The sequence below is a fragment of the Gorilla gorilla genome, chromosome 5, assembly GCF_029281585.2.
Source record: "Gorilla gorilla gorilla isolate KB3781 chromosome 5, NHGRI_mGorGor1-v2.1_pri, whole genome shotgun sequence".
NCBI classification, from domain to species: Eukaryota; Metazoa; Chordata; class Mammalia; order Primates; family Hominidae; genus Gorilla; species Gorilla gorilla.
The window spans coordinates 100,112,410-100,136,611 of record NC_073229.2 but is presented as its reverse complement, the minus strand read 5'-3'; the positions used below and the strand labels follow the sequence as shown (position 1 = coordinate 100,136,611).

At 38.5% G+C, this 24,202-nt stretch overlaps 1 protein-coding gene across 2 annotated transcripts in view; it reads left to right on the top strand.

The window, feature by feature from the left end:
• IMPG1 (interphotoreceptor matrix proteoglycan 1) overlaps positions 1-24,202 on the top strand; it is a 153,781-nt gene that overhangs the window by 49,786 nt on the left and 79,793 nt on the right. For both annotated transcript variants that reach the window (XM_063707717.1, XM_019028932.4), the window contains 7 exons: positions 1,154-1,257; positions 4,514-4,654; positions 11,636-11,694; positions 15,348-15,368; positions 17,322-17,569; positions 18,907-18,983; positions 19,863-19,941. In XM_063707717.1, coding sequence (XP_063563787.1) covers positions 1,154-1,257; positions 4,514-4,654; positions 11,636-11,694; positions 15,348-15,368; positions 17,322-17,569; positions 18,907-18,983; positions 19,863-19,941 — 729 coding nt within the window. The remainder of the gene's footprint in view (positions 1-1,153; positions 1,258-4,513; positions 4,655-11,635; positions 11,695-15,347; positions 15,369-17,321; positions 17,570-18,906; positions 18,984-19,862; positions 19,942-24,202) is intronic.

The following is a 24,202-nucleotide window of genomic DNA, read 5'->3' as shown; positions in this document are numbered from 1 at the left end:
TTGTAACAAAAATTGTAGTATAAACCGATTATTCATAGAATTACAAAGTTTGAAGATGCCTTACATTGGTAATAGTCTGGTGAAGTCCAGAGCACAGAACACATCCATCCCAATTGCTCACAGCAGGATTCTTCAATGAGGGCAGAAGGGGAAGATGCCAGGGACCACATCCTTTGAGGTTCTGATATGCCACAGGTTATTTTATTAGCCAAAAAACTGCCTTGCCTAGATGATTCTGATACCCACTCTCACGCCCCCACTAGGAAGCACAATTCCACACCCAGGGCAATTACTTCACAGAGCCTCACAGTGACAAGTAACCACTTGTGACTGCAGATTCCCACGTACCACATACTCTTCAGGGAGTAAGGAAAGATCGAATCATTTTTCAGTATATCTTGTTTTCTAAAACACAAGAATAAACTAAGGCATTCTATGTTTTTGCCTAATTAAGGTTGAAATGGAAAGTTGTTTCTGGCTAAATATAAACCAATTAACTATAACACTATTTTCTCTGAGCATTTTTTTAAATAATAATTTATTACAAAATAGAAATGCATTTGTATTACAATAACGCTTTTTTCTTTGCTTGAATAGAACCCAGACTTGCACTCTATGAAGATCTTTAAAAATATCAAAACATTTGCCACATATTTGAAATGGTTTATGGTGATCTGTTCCAAAAGAAGTGAAATTCATAGCATCTTAAATGTTCTTTCATCTCTTGGATTTTCTGATTAAAATCTTATTCCTCAATGATTGCTTAAGCAATCTACATTTTAAAGACTTGGGCAGTATTCTAAGAAAACTCTCAGAAGAGCAAATTCAAGGTAAACATCTGCCTATGTGTCCTTTATATAGTGTCATTAAGAAAAAATTAATCAGGTCTCATCTGGCAAAAGCATTTAAGTATAACACATACAGGGAAGCACCAAATTTGGGTCCTTAAGAGAAAGAATGAAGAATTTAGGACAGAGTATGAGTCATATTTTTTCAAGAACATATTTACGTGATCTTAAAAAGATGAGTTCAGAAGGCACCTAATATCTGTAAATTCCAGAATGACAGAAAAAGCATATTGAATTTTGACCTCGTTCTAATTTAAACTCCTCCATTCTCATTTTTGTGTCTTTAATTTTTAAAATTTTCACAGATGTTGCCAACGTCTCACTTGGGCCTTTCCCTCTCACTCCTGATGACATCCTCCTCAATGAAATTCTCGATAATACACTCAACGACACCAAGATGCCTACAACAGTAAGAAGTTCCTAGAGTTGATCTAGCTCTTCATGTGCCTGTTTTTGTTCTTTAGCAAAACAGGAAAAGAGAATGGATAAACCATCCTTTAAATAATATTAGTGCTGTATTTTTGTGACTCTGGTTAAGAGTCAGTGACTTTGTTTTATTCTTTATTCTCACTTCTTCCTAGGTACTGAGGGGTGAAGCATAGATTAAGACCTAGAATAAAAGGGGAGGAGTTACAAGAAACAATTTAATTATAAACTGTGGAGTGCTGGGGCTCTTTTTCCCCAGCACCTAACAAAACCTTACATATATATACATATATATATATATATATATATATATATATATATATATGCTCTCCAAGTGTTAGAATGAATGAATGAATCAATCAATCATGAAGCTCTTTCACCACTGAAATATAATTCCACATTGACAACAAGAGTGAAGGTTTTGTTCTCAGTTATGTCCGGGATGAATAGGTCAAATAGATATCAAAATGATCAAAATCCTGTGTGTAAAACTAGGGAAAAATAAACACAGTGTTCTAAGGCAAAGAGGAGCACTGGCCACCACTCTGAGTGTGAAGGTATGTGGGATGAGAGGATGGTTACAGAATTTAATTGTGGAAGCAGGGAAACACTGTCCTCATTGTCGACAAATTGTCGAACTCTGTAAAATATTTGAGGAGATTTATTCTGAGCCAAATATGAGTGACCATGGTCCATGATACAGCCCTCAGGAAGTGCTGAGAGCATGTGTCCAAGGTTGTCAGGGTGAAGCTTGGTTTCATACGTTTTAGGGAGGCATGAGACATCAATCAAATACATTTCAGAAGTACATTGGTTTGGTACAGAAAGGCAAGACAATTTGAAGCGGGGAGGGCTTCCAGGCTATAGGTAAATTTAAACATTTTCTGGTTGACAATTGGTTCAGTTTGTCTAAAGACCTGGGATCAATAGAAAGGAAATGTTCAGGTTAAGATAAAAGGTTGTGTAGACCAAGGTTCTTTTGAAGTCTCATAGTGGCTGCCCTTAGAGACAATAGATGACAAGTGTTCCCTATTCAGACCTTTAAAATGTGCTAGACTCTCAATTATTCTCTTCAGGATTTGGAGGGCCTGAAAGAAAAAGATCTAGCTATGTTAATAGAGATTCTTTACAGTTGCAAATTTTTACCCACAAAGGATGACTTTGCACGGCCATTTCAAAATATGGCAAAGAGACATGTTTTGGAGTAAAAACAAGTTGATTTTCTTCTTTGTCACATAATGTTATGCCAGAGTCAGATTGGAAAGTAAGTCACACTATATAGGGTTAAATAAAACCCATCTGGTGAGAATTTATGGTTTGTAGGGCATGACTCCCCAAATCCCTTAGATAGGAATTTGGGCAAGATAAGAAAAACTCAGAGCTTAGTCCTCACTCATTAGCCATATGTGTAGAGCTTTGGCTGCACAAAGTAGGCAGTAGGCCCGAAAGGAGGCAGTAGTATAAGGAGTGGCAGACTAGAACCTGGCTTCTCACACTGCCACTACCACCAGACCTACCACCCCTGGGGCCTGAGAGGCGACTCCTCTAACCCTTTCCCCTTCATTACAACCTCTCTCCAAGGCACAGGTCAAAGCTTCAGGGCAAAGGCACAAAGTTCAGCCTCACCAGCTCTACAAGATAAATCAGAGATTAGACCCTGCTGGCCATCCTATCTGCCCATTAGGCCACATGGTTCCAGTTTTGGTTGAACTGCTGGCATGAACAAAGAATGAAAATATTGTATTTCAGCCAGGCATGGTGGCTCACGCCTGTAATCCTAGCACCTTGGGAGACCAACACAGGAGGATCACTTGAGCCCAGGAGCTCAAGATCAGCCTAGGCAAGATTGGGAGACCCCATCTTTACAAAAAATTTAAAAATTACCTGGGCATGGTGGTCCATGCCTGTAGTCCCAGCTACTTGAGAGGCCGAGGAGGGAGGATTGCTTGAGCCCAGGAGGTTGAGGCTGCAGTGAGTTGTGATCGCCATTGCGCTCCAGCCTGGGTGACAGAGTGAGACTCTGTGTCAAAAAAATAAATAAATAAAAGAAATAAATAAAATATTGTATTTTTCTGAAAAATGCTCTTCCCTCAACGGTGAAAAGTACTGTTGGAAAAAATTGTTGACCATAATTCAGTATATATTCACTATAAAATTTCTAAGACAACTCATCTGTCATCTCTTTTCTCACAACCCCTCTGTCCCATCTTCTTCAAAAGCTAATATAAGTTCCTCTCTCTGGTTAAATATCCCCAGAATATTTCATTTCACAGTCATTTAAATGTTCCATGAAACTTCCAATTTGCCTAACAAAATGGAATACTTCTAAAGAATACTGCATGTCAGACTTTTCAGTGTCCCATTGATCCTAGCACCATGCTACACCCATACAGATGCTCAATGTGTGTTTTTTTGAATGAATGAAAATCTTTTAAACAAACATCAGAAGTCTTTTAAATGTGAATCCACATCCTCCTTGTGTCCTACTAAAGTTAGAGAGAGGCTGTAGTATTGTCCATGCCCATGGCAGAGGGGAGTTTGTGACAAGAAATGAGGAGGAAATACATCTGCTACCATTTATCCAGTTGAGCTCTGTCCCTCAGGGCAATTTCCATTAACTGTTCTCTTCTTTCAGCTTCTGTAACTCTGATTTCACTATAAGAGACCATGTACGTAACCAGAGATATTCAATTTTCTGCAGAGATAATTTTACTTTTTTAAGAAAACTAATGGACCTTAGTACCTTCTGGGTATCCAAGGTTGAAAACTCTGTCAAACCCAAGTTTGAAACTGAGCTCTGGGCTTGCTCTGTGTCCTGGAAGCCCATATGAATTCAGAGCAATGAGAGACCCCTGCTGGTTTCCAGACCAACAGGCAAGAAGGATGACCTCTTGGCCCTTAGTGATGGAGACCAAGTCCAGATCCTCAGAACCGTGCCTCTGTTCTTAGCCACCTGCTTCCAAAGGTGGCCCAAGTACATCATTCCTTCTGAGAGAAATTTCAAACTTTCTCTTGGCTTGATAGTATTTTCTAACTAGTTTCAATGTGAAATTTAAGCACAAATTTTCTCATTAAACCAGTCTAGGCTCTTCTCTAAGTTCTAGTTAAAAGGATTTTGATTGCAAAACACTTAAGCCTTCATAATCCACTTCTTGAGACAGTATCAACATATATTATCTAAAATAACCATTTATTTGTGGTTTAGGTTAACAGAAGTCCTTTTTTTTTTTTAAACTCAGGAAAGAGAAACAGAATTCACTGTGTTGGAGGAGCAGAGGGTGGAGCTCAGCGTCTCTCTGGTAAACCAGAGGTTCAAGGCAGAGCTCGCTGACTCCCAGTCTCCATATTACCAGGAGCTAGCAGGAAAGTCCCAACTTCAGGTGAGTAGACCCGGCCCATACAACCACACCTCAAGCTGTGACTGAGAGGTGGGAGCCGATAGGACATAAACCCTCATGGCGAACAGTTCCAGCTTCTCCTGGCATTCATGTTTAACCATTTAAAAGAAAACCAAAATTACAATGGGCCCTAACATGTTAGAACAAATGGATCTCCAGGAAAGTTTTTCATTCCAGCCTTTCTGTTCTCAAAACTTGCAGTGGTCCCCACCTGCCCCCTCTATCCACAGTTTCGGTTACCCTGTCAACCATAGTCCAAAAATATTAAATTGAAAATTCCAGAAATAAACAATTCATTAAGAAGGTCAGTAGTAGCCTAACATATGTCACAATTTCTATACCATTTACCTTACTTCGCCTCATCACATAGGCATTATATTGAGAGAGAGAGACCACATTCACATAACTTTTCTTGTAGTATATTGTTACAATTTTTCTATTTCATTATTAGTTATTGTTGTAAATCCTTTACTGTGCCTAATTTATAAATTAAACTTTATCATAGGTATGTGTGTATGGAAAAAAAATGTAGTATATATGGGATTAGGTACTCTCCACAATTTCAGGCATCCATAGGGTCTTGGAATGTACCCTCCACCAAGGATAAAAAGGGACCACTGTGTTTACATTTATCTTTCTTCAAAAATTAGTAGGTTTTGCCAACCGCGGTGTCTCATGCCTGTAATCCTAGCACTTTGGGAGGCTGAGGCGGGTGGATCAGGAATTCGATACCAGCCTGGCCAACATGGCAAAACCCCGTCTCTACTAAAAATACAAAAATTAGCTGGGTGTGGTGGTGGGCGCCTGTAATCCCAGCTACTCGGGAGGCTGAGGCAGGAGAACCGCTTGAACCCAGGGGGCAGAGGTGGCAGTGAGCCAAGATCGTGCCACTTCACTCCAGCCTGGGTGAAAGAGTGAAACTCTGTCTCAAAAGATAAGTAAACAAATGTAAAATAAATAAATAAATAAAAATTAGTAGGTTTTCAAATCTCATTTAACTGAAAGACATTATGCAGATGCTCTATGCCTAGATGACCATTATGGTGATGGTTTCACTGGTATATACTTATAGACAAATTCATCAAGATGTATATATTAAATATGTACAGCTTTTGATATGTCAATTATACCTCAATAAAGTAGATTTAAATAAAATAAAATGACTATGTAGGCACCAAGTAGAGAAGATGCCGGGTTAAAATATAAATTATTAATTCGTAATACTTTATCTTTACATAATATTTCTATTTTTACAGCTTGATGCAATTTAAAGACACAATATTTTTCATGGGTGATAAGAGGAAGGCAATTATATTGTCCATGTCATCAGTTAATAAACTGAGGAGCTTTCCCAAGATGTCTCTTCCATCTCTGACCTTTGTTATATCTGTCTGTCTCTAATTAAATTCAAATCTCTTCAATTCCCCGCAGGATAAATCCAGCTACTATGCTGAGTGTGGCATCTATATACCATAATAAGATCTCTACCTTTTTTTTTTTTTAGCCTCACCATATACCAGTTCCTTATCATCCCCCACCTTTTCACTCTAGTTTCCAGGAATGCAAACTATTTCCAATTTGTCCCCCCATTTAGCCGTTACATGTGCTGTCTGCTGTGTCTAGAATGCCCTTCTCCAATCTTGTTTTACGTACTTCAACATGGAAAGTTCCCTCTATCCATTCTGCATCCAGTATCTCTCCTGGGCTCACTCATTGCTTTCACAACACCCTTTCTTGAGATTGCTTGCTTATGTGTCTATGGCCTTTGCTATCTCTACTCCTCCCTCTTCATTCACCCTACTCATCACCACCAGGCTATGAGCTTCTCCTAGAGAACAGGAGCTGTTCTTTTAATCTCTGATGCCTAACCTTCTAATACAGAGTTTGGGATGCAGTTAACTACTCAGTAATTGTTTATATAAATGCAACTGAAAATAGAAGCATCCATGAGATTACATAACCAAGAACTACAATGTGGACAACAGGAGTGCACATGAATCTTACTCAGCATGGCCAGGGAACAAACAGGCCCCCTTCTTATACATGGATTATTAGACCAAATGAATTAAAGAATAGTTTGTTAACATTTCCATTTGTTCTTTGGAACATTCTTTTTGGCAATTCCTTAGTATAGTCAGAGTATCTTCAAAGTAGGATAATTGGCCATAGACTCTTTGATGATCTATTGTCAATTTTCTGAACACTTACAACAATCTGATGTAGAATAATGCAAATATATTGGGATTTTTTAAAAATCAGAGTTCTAGTCCTGTTTTTGCCAAAAATTAGCTCTGAGAAATTGGAGATCCCTGGCCTAACTTCCTTGCTTAGAAATTGTAGAAGATGACCTCAGAGTTCCTTTCCAAGTCTAAACTGCTGTGCATAGACATAATAGCTAACACTTTTCTTAATGCTTTATATGTACTAACTCATTTAATTTTTCATGCAATTCTGTAAGTGAGTAATATTATTTCCCCTTTTTGTAAGAGGGAACTGAGGAAAGGAGATTAATATGTCCAACGGTGCCACTTTTATTATCTGGCAGAGCCAAGATTCCAACCCAGGCAGCCTGGCACCAGAACTCTTGCTCTTAACCACCATGCCATGCCTCCTATTTTTCCCAGATAAATGTTTGTGGGAAGGGACTATTGTATCATCATCAAATGGGCATGTCTTTTGTCTTTTTCTTTCTTTCTTTTTTTTTTTTTTTTTTTTTTTTTGAGACAGAGTTTAACTCTTGTTGCCCAGACTGGAGTGCAATGGTGCCATCTCAGCTCACTGCAACCTCCGCCTCCCAGGTTCAAGCGATTCTCCTGCCTCAGCCTCTCAAGTAGTTGAAATTACAGGCAGGCACCACCATGGCTGGCTAATTTTGTATTTTTAGTAGAGACAGGATTTCACCATGTTGATCAAGCTGGTCTCGAACTCCTGACCTCAGGTGATCCACCCTCCTCGGACTCCCAAAGTGCTGGGATTACAGGCGTGAGCTACCGCGCCCAGCCAAATGGGCATGTCTTGCTAGTCTCTGAAAAACTTATAAGCCAAAGAAGAGTACATCCTGCCCAATCTTGTTCCAGAGACCCCTGGCGTCAGTGCTGCTGGTTCCATTTGCACAGTCGTCACTGATTTCTCTAAGATTGAACCCCTCTGCTTACAACATCTGTTCCCTCCCCAGGCTCCCTAGCAGGGTCCCAACCACCTCACAGCCTGCCATCAGATAACTAATCAGCCCCACCACAGCCCAATGCCTGCATTAGGATATTCAGGCCTAATCAGGAATTAATGGACAGTGCTTCGCAGTAATTTAATTTCCACAATAAACCTAATGAGCAATTTAATACAAATGTCAAAAGGAATCATTTAGTTGTTGTCTGAACGCTTTCTCCTGTGCAAACATTCATGAAAACTCAACACAGCTGCCTTTTTATAGCCCAGTTAACATACATTCCAGCAGAATCAGGGAGGCCCCTGTGCATTTAGTATTATTAATAAGGTTAACTGGGCACTTAATTAGCAATTTAGTGGTTAGTGCTCCATGACTAGAAGGTCCCCAGAAGATTATTTAGCAGAATTAACTGAGGCTTTTGTCATATCCTCCCTAGATGCCTTCCTCACACTCCTAAACAAAGCTGACTCTTAATCAATCCCAGATAGGTTCACAAAGAGGGCATGGACACAAACAATAAATCCCTTCCACCCAAGCCAGTGCCATGGGGCCCTCCTGGAGAGGAGGAGGGCTCTCCCCCGCAGTGCTCCCTGTTGCTGATGCTGCAGCTGCAGGCATCTACAATGCCAGTCCCAGGGTCGATTGACTGTTTTCATGTATATAACAGCATCTCTGGTATCCTGGAGAAGAAAAATGGATGATTCAGGATCTGAATCTGCTGCTCCAGAAACTGCAGCTCATGTTTAAGTGTTAAATCCCTGGAGCTGTTACTGAAATAGCATGGCAAATTCCCTGTGGCCCCAAAGCTGTTTGTCCTAGGAAGCCACAGCAGACGTGAAGCATGTACACAGACCTTCCTGCCTGCCCTCAGAATAAAGACTAGCTTTGCAGAACCCAACCTCCTATAGATTTCTGTTGAGCCCATGACAGGGTGTGGGTGGAGACACAGAAACTGGCTCCCCAGGCCTTCTGCCCCTGACCTCTACAGGGACCCTCATCCTGTCCTTCCTCCCTCTGAGTTTCAAAAATGACTAACTAAAGACTTGCTCTGCTCTTTCCAGGCTCCATGCCGTGTGCTCACTTGGGGGAGTAAGAGAAAAATGGGCTCTCAGGAGCTGGCAATCCAGCAGGAGAAGTAGAGAATAAGAAAGTAAATAATACAAATCACTAACTGCCCAGCTGTGTACCAGGCACTTGTTACTTATTAGTTGTCATTGTTATTCCTTTTTGGGTAAGGAGACCAAGATTCAGAGAGATTAAGCAATAAACTCAGGATCTTGCAGCTAGAAAGTAGCAGAACCAATATTTAAACCCCATCCCGTACAAAGACCTCCGGATAACCCAAAAGCTGAGCTACCTTCATCACTGTGATTCCTATTATGTTCAGGGAATGAAACTGCTTTTAATATTGTCACAAAAAATATGTATATAATTAGAAGGTAAATCAGTCTGCTGGGGGAAAAAATTTGTAATGCAGTCTAAAGCCCAGTGTAAGTGATTTGGGGATTATCTGTGTATCACTGCTCTAGTCCTTCACACTAACAATGTAAAGTTGGCAGTAATTTTTGATGTAGTGACAACACAGTGGAATGGTAGTGAATTTAGAGAATGAAGAGATGCACTCAACTGAATTAAACAAAATTTGCTGGGTCCCTACTATGTGTATGACAATCTGCTAGATGGAAGGAGGGAGGTAAAGAAAAATGAATAAACAGGACGTGGCCAAGGAGCATGATCTCGGTGAGGGAAACTGACATGTACCTCACAGACTTTTATGGGATATACTGCAATAAACTCTAGAGTAGTAGAGAGAAGAAATAATTGAACCTGACTTTAGGGCTCTACAAATGCTTTTCAGTACAGAAGATGTCTGAGCTGGCTTTGAAAATGGGTGCAGTGTGGAGAGGAGGGAAAGTTAATAAGCAGAAGGTGGAAAAATTGAAGAGAAAATAATTCATAGGAACTTGAAGACGTAGAAGTGTATATTGTATGTGGGAAGGAACAGGGGTCAGTTTAGTGTCAGTAAAGGACAAGATATTGGCCAAGGGGATAATGATGGCAGGAAGTGAATGGTAAGGTACCTGGGGGTGGGGTGCAGATTCTGGAGGGTCTTAAATGCCATTGTAAACAGTTGGATCTTGTTCAATGGGTCCAGCAATGAATTGTTAGTAAAGATTCTTAGTAAAAAGATTAACTTCAAAATAAATGTAGTCAAGGAGATACCTTCTCCTTCCTCCTCTCCCAACACACCCAGAAAACCATTTCTTCTCTGCCCACTCACACACATAAACCCATTTCAGCAGTGCAGGAGTAGGGATAGGGAGGGTATGCCAGCCCTGTGAATGAGAACATGGTGAAAACAAAAGACCTTGTGGAATTCAAACCAACCAGAGTCGGTGGCTGCATGTGGGGGGTGGGAGGGAAGGTATCTAGGGATGCTGCGCTTTCTAGAATGAAAGACAGTCGGGGTTCATGACCGTGTCTGAGGCAGAGAGGCTGAGGACAAAGGCAGACTTGGGAAGAAGAGAATGGCTCTGGTTTGGGCAGATTCACTTAGTGGCAAATGTTGGGATATTTATGTGGAGAACTCAAGGCTGCGTATCACTGATCAATTAAGCCATGGGAGAAAATGATATCCCCCGGGGACAAGGATAGGAGAGAGGGGACAGGGAAGAGAGGAAAGGGATGGGTGTCTGCTCACCTGTTCAGTTTCACCTTTCACCCTGCTCTCTCTCCCAAGCTTCACTACTCAACCACTATCCCTTCCTCAGTCTCTCTTGCCTCCCAGTCTCCAACGGGAAAGCTGGATGGGGCAGTACTTGTCCATGTGACAGTGTCCCCAGAGCCTAGCACAGCATCTACAGTCGAGCTTCCAGAAGAAAAGAGAGAGTGACTGAGTGAAGCAGGGAGGCTGAAGATGGAAACTCGAAGGCTCCTTATGTTTAAAGTAGAAAGTAAATACAGAAATAGGATGGAGCAATGAAGATGGAGAGAGTGGTCAGAGAGGTGGAAGAAGAACCAGGAAAGAGCAGGGACACTGTAGAGGGGGAACAGAAACTGCCACTGGATTTAGAGAGAGCTGGAGAGACAGTGGCCTGGAGAGAGAGCTGGAGAGACAGTGGCCTGGAGAGAATGGCCATAGCTTAAGGATTAGTTAGTACAGCAATTATAAAATATTATAACAGGCCTCATTAGTAAGGTCAAATTAATTAAGAAAATGTATTGTGAAGTCCATATGAATCTAAGAGTAAATCTAATCTATTAGATTAGAATCTATTTCTACCACTTTAAGTACAGCAGCCATTTTGAATGTAATCATCCCTTTCACATTATAGATATTTTCCAAACCATATCATTAATTCAGAAAATATCATAGCTAAAATATTATAGCTAACTCTAGTTATAATTATAGTCAGAAAATATTACCCTATGTGTATAAGTAAAACTCCTGTAGACAAAAAAGTTTCCTTCAAATACCACCTTAAAGCTATTTTATATTTTATTTAAAGTAACCGTAAGAGCAGATCAGAACTATCCAGTTACAGCTTTTAAATAAATAGCAAAACACTTTCCTCTGGGTTTTGGAAATCACTAGGAACAAAGAGTTTGGCCTCCTTAGTTGTTTCAATTTTTCTTTTTCATCTGATCAATTTGGAGAGTTTTTTTAAAGGAAAAAATAATAATTTTCCATTTTCAGCTGTTCCCCTAACTCATCAAAAGTGTTCAGGTTTTTCAGTTAGGCAAGAACTGACCCAGCAGAACCAAAGAGTATTTTACAAATTTCTTTCTGTCTGCAGATGCAAAAGATATTTAAGAAACTTCCAGGATTCAAAAAAATCCATGTGTTAGGATTTAGGTAAGTAAGAGAATCAAACTCTTCTCAATTTTTAAATTACTTTCTTCCTATCCTTTTGTAAAAGCAATGCCATAAGGATTATAAGGTCCTTTTTCCCCAGTTGTTTAGCTCTGCCAAATCCTGGAAACAGAGTACGTTTCAGATAAAGGAACCGTCTAATTAGAACATGACTCTAGGTGATTCTTAAGGGGTAACACAGGAGCTGTATTCCTTCCTTCTTCTGGGAATCAGAAATAGTGCTCTCTATAGAGAGCTCATCTGCTGTCTTTGGTCATGTGGTTATGAATGAGCTTCTTAGGAAAATACCTCAGTAGAGACAGATGAAAAAAAGGTAGACATTAATTGCCTTGTTGTCTGATTGCCTGGTTTCCTATGGGATGCTAAATAACATCACTATTTAAACAAACCATGCTGCCCAAAAGAGACAAGTGAACAATAAAAAGTCATAGCTATCCGGGTAGGAGAGTTGGGAAAATGGAGTGGAAAGGAATAGGAGCATAAGCAAGACATTCTAAAATATACCTTTTATGTCATTTTGACATCTGACTCATAGTAATCTATTACCACTCAAAAATTACTAAATTAAAATTTTAAATAAAAAAATAAGATCATAAGATAGTGCCACACTAAAGAGGGTTTAACCATATTCCCACATCTTTGGCACAAGGAGGGCTGTATCCTTCAGCATCCCAACACTCTAATGTGGGTTCATGATTGGGGGAAATAATTTTTAAATCTTTTTTTGTAAGTTCTCATTTTTCAAAACATCTACAGGTGAACTCATAATATGCTATTTTTAAAATGTGCCACAGGGTAAATATCAGCCCTGGTAGGAACAGAATGAGATTTCTTGCCCCAAACGAGCTTTGTAAACCAGGGAGCGTGGGCTTCCCCAGAAGTGTTTCTGGCTCCTTCACTGCCTACTGTCTTAAAGCAAGAAGATGCACAGAGCAAGGGCTCCACAGGCCCAGAAAAAGAAATAGCTTTGCAGGAAGCTCTCATGGTTTATTTCTTTCAAAGCTGTCAAGCCCCTCTGATTTGTATAACTCCAGAGAAAGGAAATACTGAAAAGTGAAAGTTATAAAAGATGAAACCCTTAATATCTACCAAAGCAGACTCATTTTTCTTTATTTCAAGATGCTGCTCGGTAGTATTTTCTGTGAAATCAGATGGATTAGAGAAAAATAAAAGTTGATAGAAAAATATTCTGCATAAATGCAAAGGTTTTCTGAATAAACCACTGCAGTGGAAGAACAAATTTTTAATTTAAAGCTGAAGGAAATGATGGGAACAGTTCTTTTGGTGAATATTAAAATGTTCATTATCCACCTCCCTTCAATAAATGAAAAACAATGGTTTAAAAAATCTGTTTTAGAAGTAAACCAAAATGTTAGATGATGAAATTTTACAAGGTAAATATTTTAAAGATATATCTCTTGACACTGAATTTTTACCAAGTGCTTATCTTTGTAAGGATTTATTATTATTTCTGCCAAAGATGCCTACAAAGTAAGTCTGATCACATTTTCCCAGTGATTTCCATGATGACATGAAGATTTAGTCCACCATAAAATATTTTGGCCCTTGAATACAATAAATAATGTGCTCATGACAGTGGCAAAATTGTAATCATTAATAATGATGCTCAGAATATTATAAAGTAAACATGTTATTAAGGAAATTGCTTTTTTGTGGGCCAGATCCCTGAAGAAGACCAAAAACCCTGTGAGTCTCCTGGTACTGACTTTCCTCCAGCTCATTTGTATAAAGGTTGATTTACAATTTAACAAGTACTTTTTTATCAGTGACTTCATTGAATTCAACGTGACTGGGAAGTAGTTAGGACATGTATCATTAACACAATTATGAAGATGAACAATGAAAGGGCCACTTTAAATATTGCTTTATCTCTCAGCAAAGGTGGAAAACTATTAACAATCATGCAGTCTTGTTGGAGGGTATACTCCTTCAAATACTTGTGCACAAATGTTCAAAGCCGCTTTATTCTTAATAGCCAAGACCTGGAAATAACCCAAATGTCTATCAACAGGGCAACAAATTGTCATATATTCTTGCCATAAACAACTTCTCAACAAAGAAATGAACTATTGGAATACACAACAATATGGGTGCATCTCAAAATAACTACGTTGAGTGAAAGAAGCCAAACAAAAGTACATCATGGTTTTATTTATAATAGACTCTAGAAAATGCAAACTGATTTACAGTAACAGGAAACAGATCAGCAGTTGCTTAGGAAGGTGAGGCAGATAGGGATAGAAGGGGAAGGATCGCACAGTAGGATGAGTAAAGCTTTGCGATTGATGAATATGCTCACTATCTTGATTGTGGTAATGGTTTGACAGGTGTATGGCATCAAAATTCTTGGATCGTATATCACAAATATGTCCCATTTGTTTATTACAATGATACCTCAACAAAACAATTATTTAAAAATTAAAAGGACTAGGGTCTTGACCCACGAAGCCTGGCCTCTTTACAGAACCTCATGGATTACAAACTATTGCTGAAAACAAGCAAGAGGGAGGATGAGTGTCTGGTTGGTAGAGAAGGAAGTCTCACCCCATACAGCAGCACTGGTTAGATTCTTCCTTGCCTCCACAGAAGGAGGGTTGTGGCACGCCTGTAGCATGTACATTTCAGTCATATGATATCTGGGGATGAAAGTTACATTAGTTAATATAGTCCAGGCAGAAAGGGCAACAACCCCAATCCCATCACGTGTGTAGAGTGTCTTTGGCAGCAACTACCATTTGAAATGTAAAAGGAGAAAGCTGGACATAGCTACTAAACTGAATTCATACATGTGTCCAAAGGAGTGCAAAATGTGTTCATCAGTTTGGTGACTAAATGGTCTTTTTTCATGCACAAGCAGGTGGTAGCATGGAAAAATGAGCCAGGCTTGAGGTCAGGAAGGCCAGGATTTCAACCATGCAATTCCCATTTGACACTTCCTTCTATGTGCCTGTTCCCTTTTCTGTGAAGCTGGGATTACATTGCTGAAAAGATTAAATGAGAATGCATGTAAATTGTCTAGTACAGACCACTCACCCAGTAAACAGGTGGTGGTTTTTCTTGCAAGCTGTCCCATGGTGAATTGGATCAATCCCTCAAAGCTTACTGATAACAACAATTCAAAACATAATCTGTCAAGAAAACACCAGTTCCACGGTTTTGCCTCAGATAAATTATCTTCAGGAATAAACTAATCATTTAATGCCAGTAAGAGCTGAGAAATCCATTTACAAAATACTTTTTTAAAATGTTCTGGCACCAGTACCCCCCAAAATGTAAAACATGTAGGATACATTTCCAGCCTTTTTAGATGGAATATGAAGAAATTAAGGAATGTAAGAAGAAGACCAAAAGTGCAGATAATCTTTGAACTAAGGCTCAAATCCTAATCAGAAACATATAATGATGTTTACTTCTTAGATTCATATCTCTCTCAAAGTTTCCATTCAAATTCTGATGGCAGTTTATATGAATCTTTCAAAGCTCTGAACAAACATAAGAGACAATGGAAAGAAATATTTTTCTTTTGTATATAAAATAATTCATTGAATGTCTCAATAAATGTCATTAAATTTTTTTCTCTTTTTCATGTTTCCATTGTGCATGATGAAATGAAGACCAAAGAAAGAAAAAGATGGGTAATTTGGACTTTAAGTTTTGAAATATAGTACATTCCCGTCTCCCCCAAATTTATATACTGATTTTGCACAAAAAATTTTTACATATAATGTCTTGGATAAGCCCATTACTTTTTGATGGTTTCTTATTTAAATGGAAGTAATTGAACAATTGTCCAGTAGTTAAAAAAAAAAAAAACTCTCTTATCAAAGTCACTATGTGGTATACAGGTAAATATTTCCTTGGTCAGCTGAACAGGATTTTATCATACTCAAGGTATAGTTAGAAAAACATAAAAACACGTATCTGTGCTGCAAGCATAATTTATTTCTTAAATGCCATTTGTAATGGGCAGTTGTCTATCTGAAAGCACACACATACATGGAATCAACCTAAGTCTGGAATAAAGCAGAGAAACTAATTTGCTCCTTTCCAAGGTCAATGTGAACTGAGAAAAGGGCCCACTATACCTTGGAGAGCTCAGTAACAAGAATCAGCTTTGGCTCTGTAATTGACTAGTGAAATAACAAACGATAGACTCTAAATGATTGTGTCATCTGAAAAACCACCAAGAATACACGTGATCAGTTTCTGTGGCCTTTAAAACACTTCTACATCACTCTGTCTAGATTTATGACATGAACTAAAGGTAAAACCTAATTCCTGAGGACAGAGACATAGAGAATCCTGTTTCATTTTTGCATGCAAAAAAGCTTTGAGTTAATGAATAGGATAATAAATACAGTTACCTATGTCCTGCTTATTTTTCTCTTTTCTCACACCTTCCTTCTAAGATGTTATTTTAAAAGCAGCTTGAGGGAAAAGAGTGTTATGTATCATTTAAAGTTGTATTTTTTTAATTAAAAAATACTTCTTAGAAAAAAGTAGAAAAGAAATAGCCTTAAGAACTGAACCTTTGACTTGGTTACAACACACACACATATATATATATATATATATATACACACACATACACACACACACACGTATATATACCCATATGTATATAGGTGTATATATATATGTGTGTATATATACACCTATATACATATGTATATACACACACCCATATATGGGTATATGGATGGGTAATTTGGACTTTTTTTACATATATATAGTATATATATTTTACATATATGTGTATATGCATAATAGTGTATATATATAGTGTGTGCATATATATATATACACACATACTATTGTCCTACTGCTATATCTTACATTGCTATTTCATAGACCTTCCTAAAGGAGGCTATTTGTAGAAGAAAGGATAATTCATCCTTCTTCCTGATTGGCACGGCATGACTTATAAGATCACAAAAAATAGTGGTCAATATCAGCAACTTTTTTGACAAAAAGCACTTTTTCAAAAAGACCTAGGTGGGCACAGTGGCTCAGGCCTGTAACCTCAGCACTTTGGGAGGCCACAGCAGGCAGATCGCTTGAGCCATGAGTTTGAAACCAGTCTGGACAACACAGCAAGACTCTGTCTCTACAAAAAAATTTAAAATTAGCCCACTTCCTTCCTGCGTTCCCAGCTATGCTGGGGGATAAGGCAGAAGGATCACCTGGGCCCCAGGACTTCAAGGCTACAGTGAGCCATGACCATGCCAATGCACTCCAGCCTGGGTAACAGAGTGAGACCCTGTCGCAAAAAAAAAAAAAAAAAGAAAGAAAGAAAAAAAAAACCTAAAGTAAAAATCTGTGGTCACTTGATTCAGTTAGTAATCCTTCTTTGAGTTGGACTGAACTCCCTCCTGCCATTCTATTTTAGAACTAAAAGATATGTTTATTCTTTTTTCATATTTTAAGTTTCTGATAAGTGTTGAAATGTTTTAAAGTGGGATATTCTCTCAGAGCCCATCAGGAAAGAGGTGGAAGCTATCCTGAAGCTTTGTAGCAATCTAGTGATTCTCTTTGCAAGGCATGTAACAATGGCTTTGGGTGGGGAATGTGTCCTCTGCTATCTACAGCTCAAGCTCCACAGAGATGCAACTTACGGCCATCTTTAGGAGACACAGTGCAGAAGCAAAAAGCCCTGCAAGTGACCTCCTGTCTTTTGATTCCAACAAAATTGAAAGTGAGGAAGTCTATCATGGAACCATGGAGGAGGACAAGCAACCAGAAATCTATCTCACAGCTACAGACCTCAAAAGGCTGATCAGCAAAGCACTAGAGGAAGAACAATCTTTGGATGTGGGGACAATTCAGTTCACTGACGGTCAGTTAATGATTGCTTTGTTCTGAGTTTATTCTCATTTTGGCAGAGACTAAGAATGTGAATGTCTCATGGAAACTGTCATTTTAACTTGGGTCTTCTAAAGCCGATCATTACTGTGACAGGAATACATATGGTATCATTTCTAGCTTTTCTCACTCCTTCCTGTGTCTCATTTGATGAGTCTTTGGTACCCACTTCTTACCAAGGATAGTTCTAGGAGAATCCAAAGGTTTCAGTTCAGTCCAAGTCAACTGCGGAGAACGAAGGCAGAGAAAAGAACCCACAGACAGTTCTGTTACCCTGGCACAATCAAAACATATTCTCTCATGTAGTCAATTGGTCAGGTCTCAGCGAGAAACAGATGGCACATTCAAATTAGTATAATTTGAGAAGAGTTTAATAAAGGGACCATTTGTAAAGGTTTGTCTGTACACAAAGGATTAGGAGAGTTCCCTGAGGCTAGAAGCAGCAAGCCTCATTACTATCTCCAGACTTGAAGTGTTGCCTAATGTTGTATGCCATGCCAAAGACAGAGCCCAAGGAACCATTGATATAGTCCATATTATTCAACCTTCTGGGGCAGAAAGTAGCAGGGAGGGGAGGGGAGAGTGGATCTAGAGAAGTCAACAAGATCATCAGGCACACTTAGGATCCTCAGAGGGCAGTCCTTAGTAGGTTCAGTAAATGGCAAAGTAGATGGACACTGGAAATGCCATTTTAGTACAACATGGCATAAAACTGTCATTTTCTGCCAGTTCTGTTTTCTGCCTAAGATAGGCACTCTTAACACTAGAAAACTTCATAAAGGTCTCTTGAGACAAGACGAAGGGCCAGGGAAATTCATAGGCAAGAAAAGGTCAACTTCACAAGTGTCTCAGAGACAACCTGATACTCGGGGCTTGTCCCTTTTGAGCCCTCTGTGGCATTCTGAGAATCAGGCTTTAGGTTGAAAGTTTGCCACAAATGATCCTTGGTTCCAGTATTTATTCTAGTCATTTTGTTTCTTATCAGTTTAGTCATATTTTTATCCCCAATGGTTTAGATAATTAGCCAGCCTGCTTGGTCCAAATATATAGAATAAAACTGAGCACCCTAAAAATCCACCCTAATAACTATTCTTATCACATAAACATGCAAGATGCACCCTTTGCATCTGTCCTTCAATATATCATTCAGATTAATGACCTTTTTTCTATGCCTCTGGTTTCCTAATGATTTGTTGTACTACTCCTTAAGGATTGGTTATTCCGCATTATTTCAACCTGGACTGTTTTATTGTCCCAACCACAAAAGAAAAAGGAAAGATACACTCAAATCTTGTGATTTTTTACCCATAGAAATTGCTGGATCACTACCAGCCTTTGGTCCTGACACCCAATCAGAGCTGCCCACATCTTTTGCTGTTATAACAGAGGTAAGTTTGTTGTCCTTTTGTTCTTTAAATAGGAACAAAGTCTCAAAACCTTCCACCAAAGAACAAATCAGCTTAAGAAATGAACAGAGCAAAATCCCCTTTGCAATGCTAATTAAATTCTTTTCTGTTTTTTACAAGCAGCACTTGCTTAACCCACTTTCAGTATCCGTATTAATAAAATATAATACAAATTGCATTTCAAATATCTCAAAGTTCAAAGTTTCCTTCAATTTAGTTAGATTTTTGTTTCAGTTAGAATCAGGATGGGCTCTGTTTTTAATAAAACAAACAAATTTTCATGAACTGAAAAGAATAATTAAAGCAGAACATATTAACTTTGACTTTCAGAAATATATATAAACATGATCATACTTTATAAATTTGTTTTTATGACTTAAAGATTTACCTGTGTATTTATTTATGGGGGTTTGATAAATACAAATTAATGTCTTTAAAAGTAAATAATAAATTCAGTAATAATTTTTGTATTTAATTTAAACCTATGTTTATTTAATTTATGCCAGAAGTTGTCACTGGGGTGTTCATAAATAGAAGTGCTGACTAAGCTTTATTCCCTCCTAAAATGAAATAATTCATAACATGATTGACATAAATCAAAGTATCTTAGCTGTTAGTTAAGTCTATTCAGGCAGATTCAGTTATCCGAGAAGCAATAGATCTTATTTTACCACTGTATCAATGGATGTTATCCTTTTAGAACATATTTCTATATCAGAACCTTCCTCCATAGTAGATTCAAGTCAACAACAAAATAGTTTCCTAAATTTAAATGAAAATTTTGAAATATGGGTATAGCCCTTCTCATATACATACAAACATCCTTTCTCAACATCTGTCTTGCAAAAATTCATTCTTCAGGATGCCACTTTGAGTCCAGAACTTCCTCTTGTTGAACCCCAGCTTGAGACGGTGGACGGAGCAGAGCATGGTCTACCTGGTAAGTTTCCCCTCACAAAGTCTATGTTAGATGACAACATATGCTTTGAGGAATCCCATTATGATACTGCCTCAAAGACCAGTGACAAAGCCATCCCGAACCCAGGAAAAGGTTCACTGCCACCAGCATTTCCAACAGAAAAGCAGTCCATTGAACTAACCTTTCTGCAGAGGAGGACATCCACAGCATCCTTCCTTCAGCTCTAGTTCCCAGTCCTACAGCCAGCACTGGCAGCCCTTTTCTAATGGAACTGGTCAAGGAGGCTGAAAGCAAAACAGCACCAACTGCTGCTCACCCAGAACAACAATCTCCTCTGGGCTTGGAAACTGAGAGTCCATGAGGACAAGGTAGGTCCTAAGGCCCAAGTCCATGACAAGCAGCCATGTCAACCGTGGACTGGGCCTTTACAATCACTATATGTATTCCTGTGCCTCTTACATGCTGACTATGGATACAGGCTGTTCTGCTACATGTGTTTCTTTAGTGTAAATTAGCACGTGTGTAAGTAAAAAAGAATATCAGTAAACACTGAAGTCTTAGTGATTCACTTTTGAATCTCCAAGAAGGTTAATTTTGAGGCGATAGTATCAAACTTTTTCACAGTTAAAGAGAAATATTTAGCAACATATGAAGACATTAGGGAAGAAAACAACTAAAAATCTTGCAGAGAGCCTTTTTTAGTGCAAAAAATAGCTAATTTAGTGGCTCCAAGAACCCCTATTCTTTCCACTCTATAGAGCCCTGTGGTAAAACTACGAGTAAAAAACACAAGCCCCAGGATACTAGGCTGATAAGAATGTACTGTGATTATAAGTACGAATGCCATTGGAGATTTGCGATGACTGGTATATTTAATAAGATTATTATTGTTTTAGTTAGAGGTCTCTACATTCTACAAGTTTTGAGTGGACTATCTTAACTGTGTTTTCCTCATAAACACTGTGCAATTAGTATGCCATTTTACAGAATGCAAGGTATTTCAGGAATACATATATGGTGTGATAGCAGAATTAATTATACAAATTGGATTTCATTTACATGATTATCAGTGAATAAATGTTAACTTCTTGACATGGTTATTTATTGCTGCATTACAACCATCCCTAAGGTTAGTGGCCTAAAACAATAATCATTTATTTTGCGAATAAATCTGAAATTTCGGCAGGGATCAGCAGGGACAGCTTTTCTCTGCTCCATGTTGTGTCAGCTGGAATATCTCAACTGGTGCTGAAGATCCATTTCCAAAACGGTTCACTCACTGGCTGGCAAATCAGTGCTCACCCAAAGCTGTTGGCTGGGGGCCTCATTTCTTCTCTACACAGGTCTCTCCACAGGGTTGCTTGGGTTTCACCACAGCATGGTAGCTGAGTTCAGAGTGTCAGTATTCTAGTATCTTAAGGGCCTAAAAACAGCATCATTTCCTCACATTCCAATTGCTAGGCAGCTGCAGAGCCCATCAAGATTCAAAGGGAGGGGACATAGAGCTTCTCTCTTGATGGGAGAAGTATGGAAGAATTTATGCCATTTATAATTAACCACAATCCACATCAACCACTATTTTGGCATCCAAATTATTTTAAGAGTTGGTTGGACAAAACAAAACAAAACTTTTCATGAAATGATTGATCTTAAGCATTCACTGAATACTTTTCTTTCATTCTATCATAAAACTTTCTTATAAGATTAGCATTTCAGGTAGATTAATAAAAATAATAGTATATCTATGATGAAAGCATTATCTTATTTCCAAATTGCCTTACTGTTTCCATTTTATTTATACATTCCTTTTACTCATGAATATACCATAGAACACTAAAGCTGGAAGAAATCTTAGAGATAATTTGGTTAAGCTTCTGTGTTTCACAAATGAGAAAACCAAGGCTAGAAATGTGAAGTGCCTTGTTCAAGGTCATATCATAGCTTGCAGCACAGCCAGGATCGTTATTCAAGTTTTCTACATCTATTATACTATGTTTGGCTTAAGTAGCTCCATCCTTTGCAAAAAGCATAACCTCAAACTTGCTTTGCCCTCAAACCACAGCCTCTTCTCTCTCTATTTCACTACTCTGTCAATTTTTCTAAATTGTCTAGGCTTCTGAGTCTCTATTATGTCACCTCCTAATCACCACAGGGTTTCACCTCTAACCCATAAAGCAGGGATGTAACTTTCACAAAAGTCACAGATGACTTCCTAATTGACCAATTTAGCAGTCTCATTTCCATCCTCTTTTCATTTGACATTTCTGGCACGTGACTTTTGTTAACCACCCCGCTCTTGAAACTCCTACATCTGGGCTTCCACAAAGTGACTCCTTCTTGGTTCTTCTCATATACCCTACCTACTACTCCTCCATATCCTGCAGTGTGGCTTATTATTAAATTTTTTTAATTTTGCTTATTAAAATCCTACATCATTTTAAAAAAGATTTATAGTGATGTACAGACATGGATCCATACAAAAAGATTTTGTTTTAAAGAATGGAAAGAAAAAGGGAAGAGAAAATAAAACAAAGATTACTCCTTTAGTGAAATGGAAGTGTTTGGGAACTAGATTGAGGTGGTGATCACACAACATTTTGAATGTGCCAAATGCCACTGAATCATTTACCTTAAATAGTTAATTTTATGTGTTATAAGTTTCATGTCAACAAATTTATTAAAATAAGATAACTCCGTAGGAAAAATCATATACAAAATAAACATCATAGAGTTCTGTAGGTTTGCTTTAGATGCTTCATGATTTGACTCTGAGCTTCTTAACAGGCTGTGTAAAGAGGAAAATACAATTGGTCACCTAATATAGATCTGCATGCTTGCAGCATGGTAATTGCTTAGGAGAAAAATTTATCTGATGAATTCTCATAAGGAGGACAGTCTCGGTTATAGTGCACCATGTCCTGTCCACATGAACCTTCCTGCTGTGTAAAACCAGTGTCAGGTGTTTCCTTTAAGGCCCTCCCTGGACATGTGCAATGAATGCCAAAGCCCAGTTCATTACAGAAGTTCCAGGAGGGGCTAGGTGCTGACAGTCTGCCTTAATTCAAGAATTGATTTTGCATTATTTACAGGAATAGCTGTGCTGTCTAACCTTCAGTCAATGCTCTATAAGTAAAAATTATATCTCATATTTGAGCTTGTGATTTGTATTGAGCAAGAAGAGTTATATTTGCTGACCTGGACCTAGAGTGCAAATATTCCACATTGACAAGAGCAGATCCATATGCTTTCATAATCAGCCCAAATGGGAGTAGAAATGACATATCTTAATGAAAAATGGAAACCCTAACTGGGAAACATTCCTGATAAAAAGACAAGTTATACATGGAAAACGGAAAACAGAAAACAAACAAACAAAAAAAAGTGCAGGGGCACTCTGGACAAGAACAAGCCTTCCCTCCCTCATAAAACAATTCTGGCTTTTTCCCATGTACAGGTAAAATGAAAATTAGGGCTCCAAAATCCTGCACCACAGTATTACTGAGATAATTTTAGCCTGGAAAATTTTTAAGGTTAGTGTCACCAAACACCCACCAGGCCATTAAAATCTCTGTAAAGCACTCAAAGAAATCTTTCAGCTTCAGCAGTTTAACTTAGTAGTTAATTCTGAGATAAAGTTCTTGCAAAATACGCATCTAGGACACTAAAAGAATTGGTATGTTGTATAGAATTGTGGGGTCTTCTATTGTTACTGTTTTTTTGTAGTAGCTGATCCCAAGCCATTCTTTTTTGTAGAGCCAGTTATCTGTTAAGATCACTCCTATCGGCCGGGCGCAGTGGCTCATGCCTGTAATCCCAGTACTTTGGGAGGCCGAGGCAGGCAGATTCCTTGAGGTCAGGAGTTCGAGACCAGCCTGGCCAACATGGTGAAACCCTGTCTCTACTAAAAATACAAAAATAAGTCAGGCATAGTACTGCATGCCTGTAATCTCAGCTATTCAGGAGGCTGAGGCAAGAGAATTGCTTGAACCCGGGAGGCAGAGGTTGCAGTGAACCAAGATCGCTCCACTACACTCCAGTCAGGGTGACAGAGCAAGACTCCATCTCAAAAAGATCACTCCTATTTCATAAAAGTGAGTCATCCACATATAGGAGAAACTTGATATTCTGTCCTCCACACAACATGTATCCAACTTGTTCAAAAATAGTGTCAATTCACAGGGTAAAAATTTTTTGTGGTTTGGTTTGGTTTAGACATGTGTAGGCGGCAATACATTTCTCTTTTAGCTGATTAGAATGATCATCTGGTCTATCAGGAGAGAAG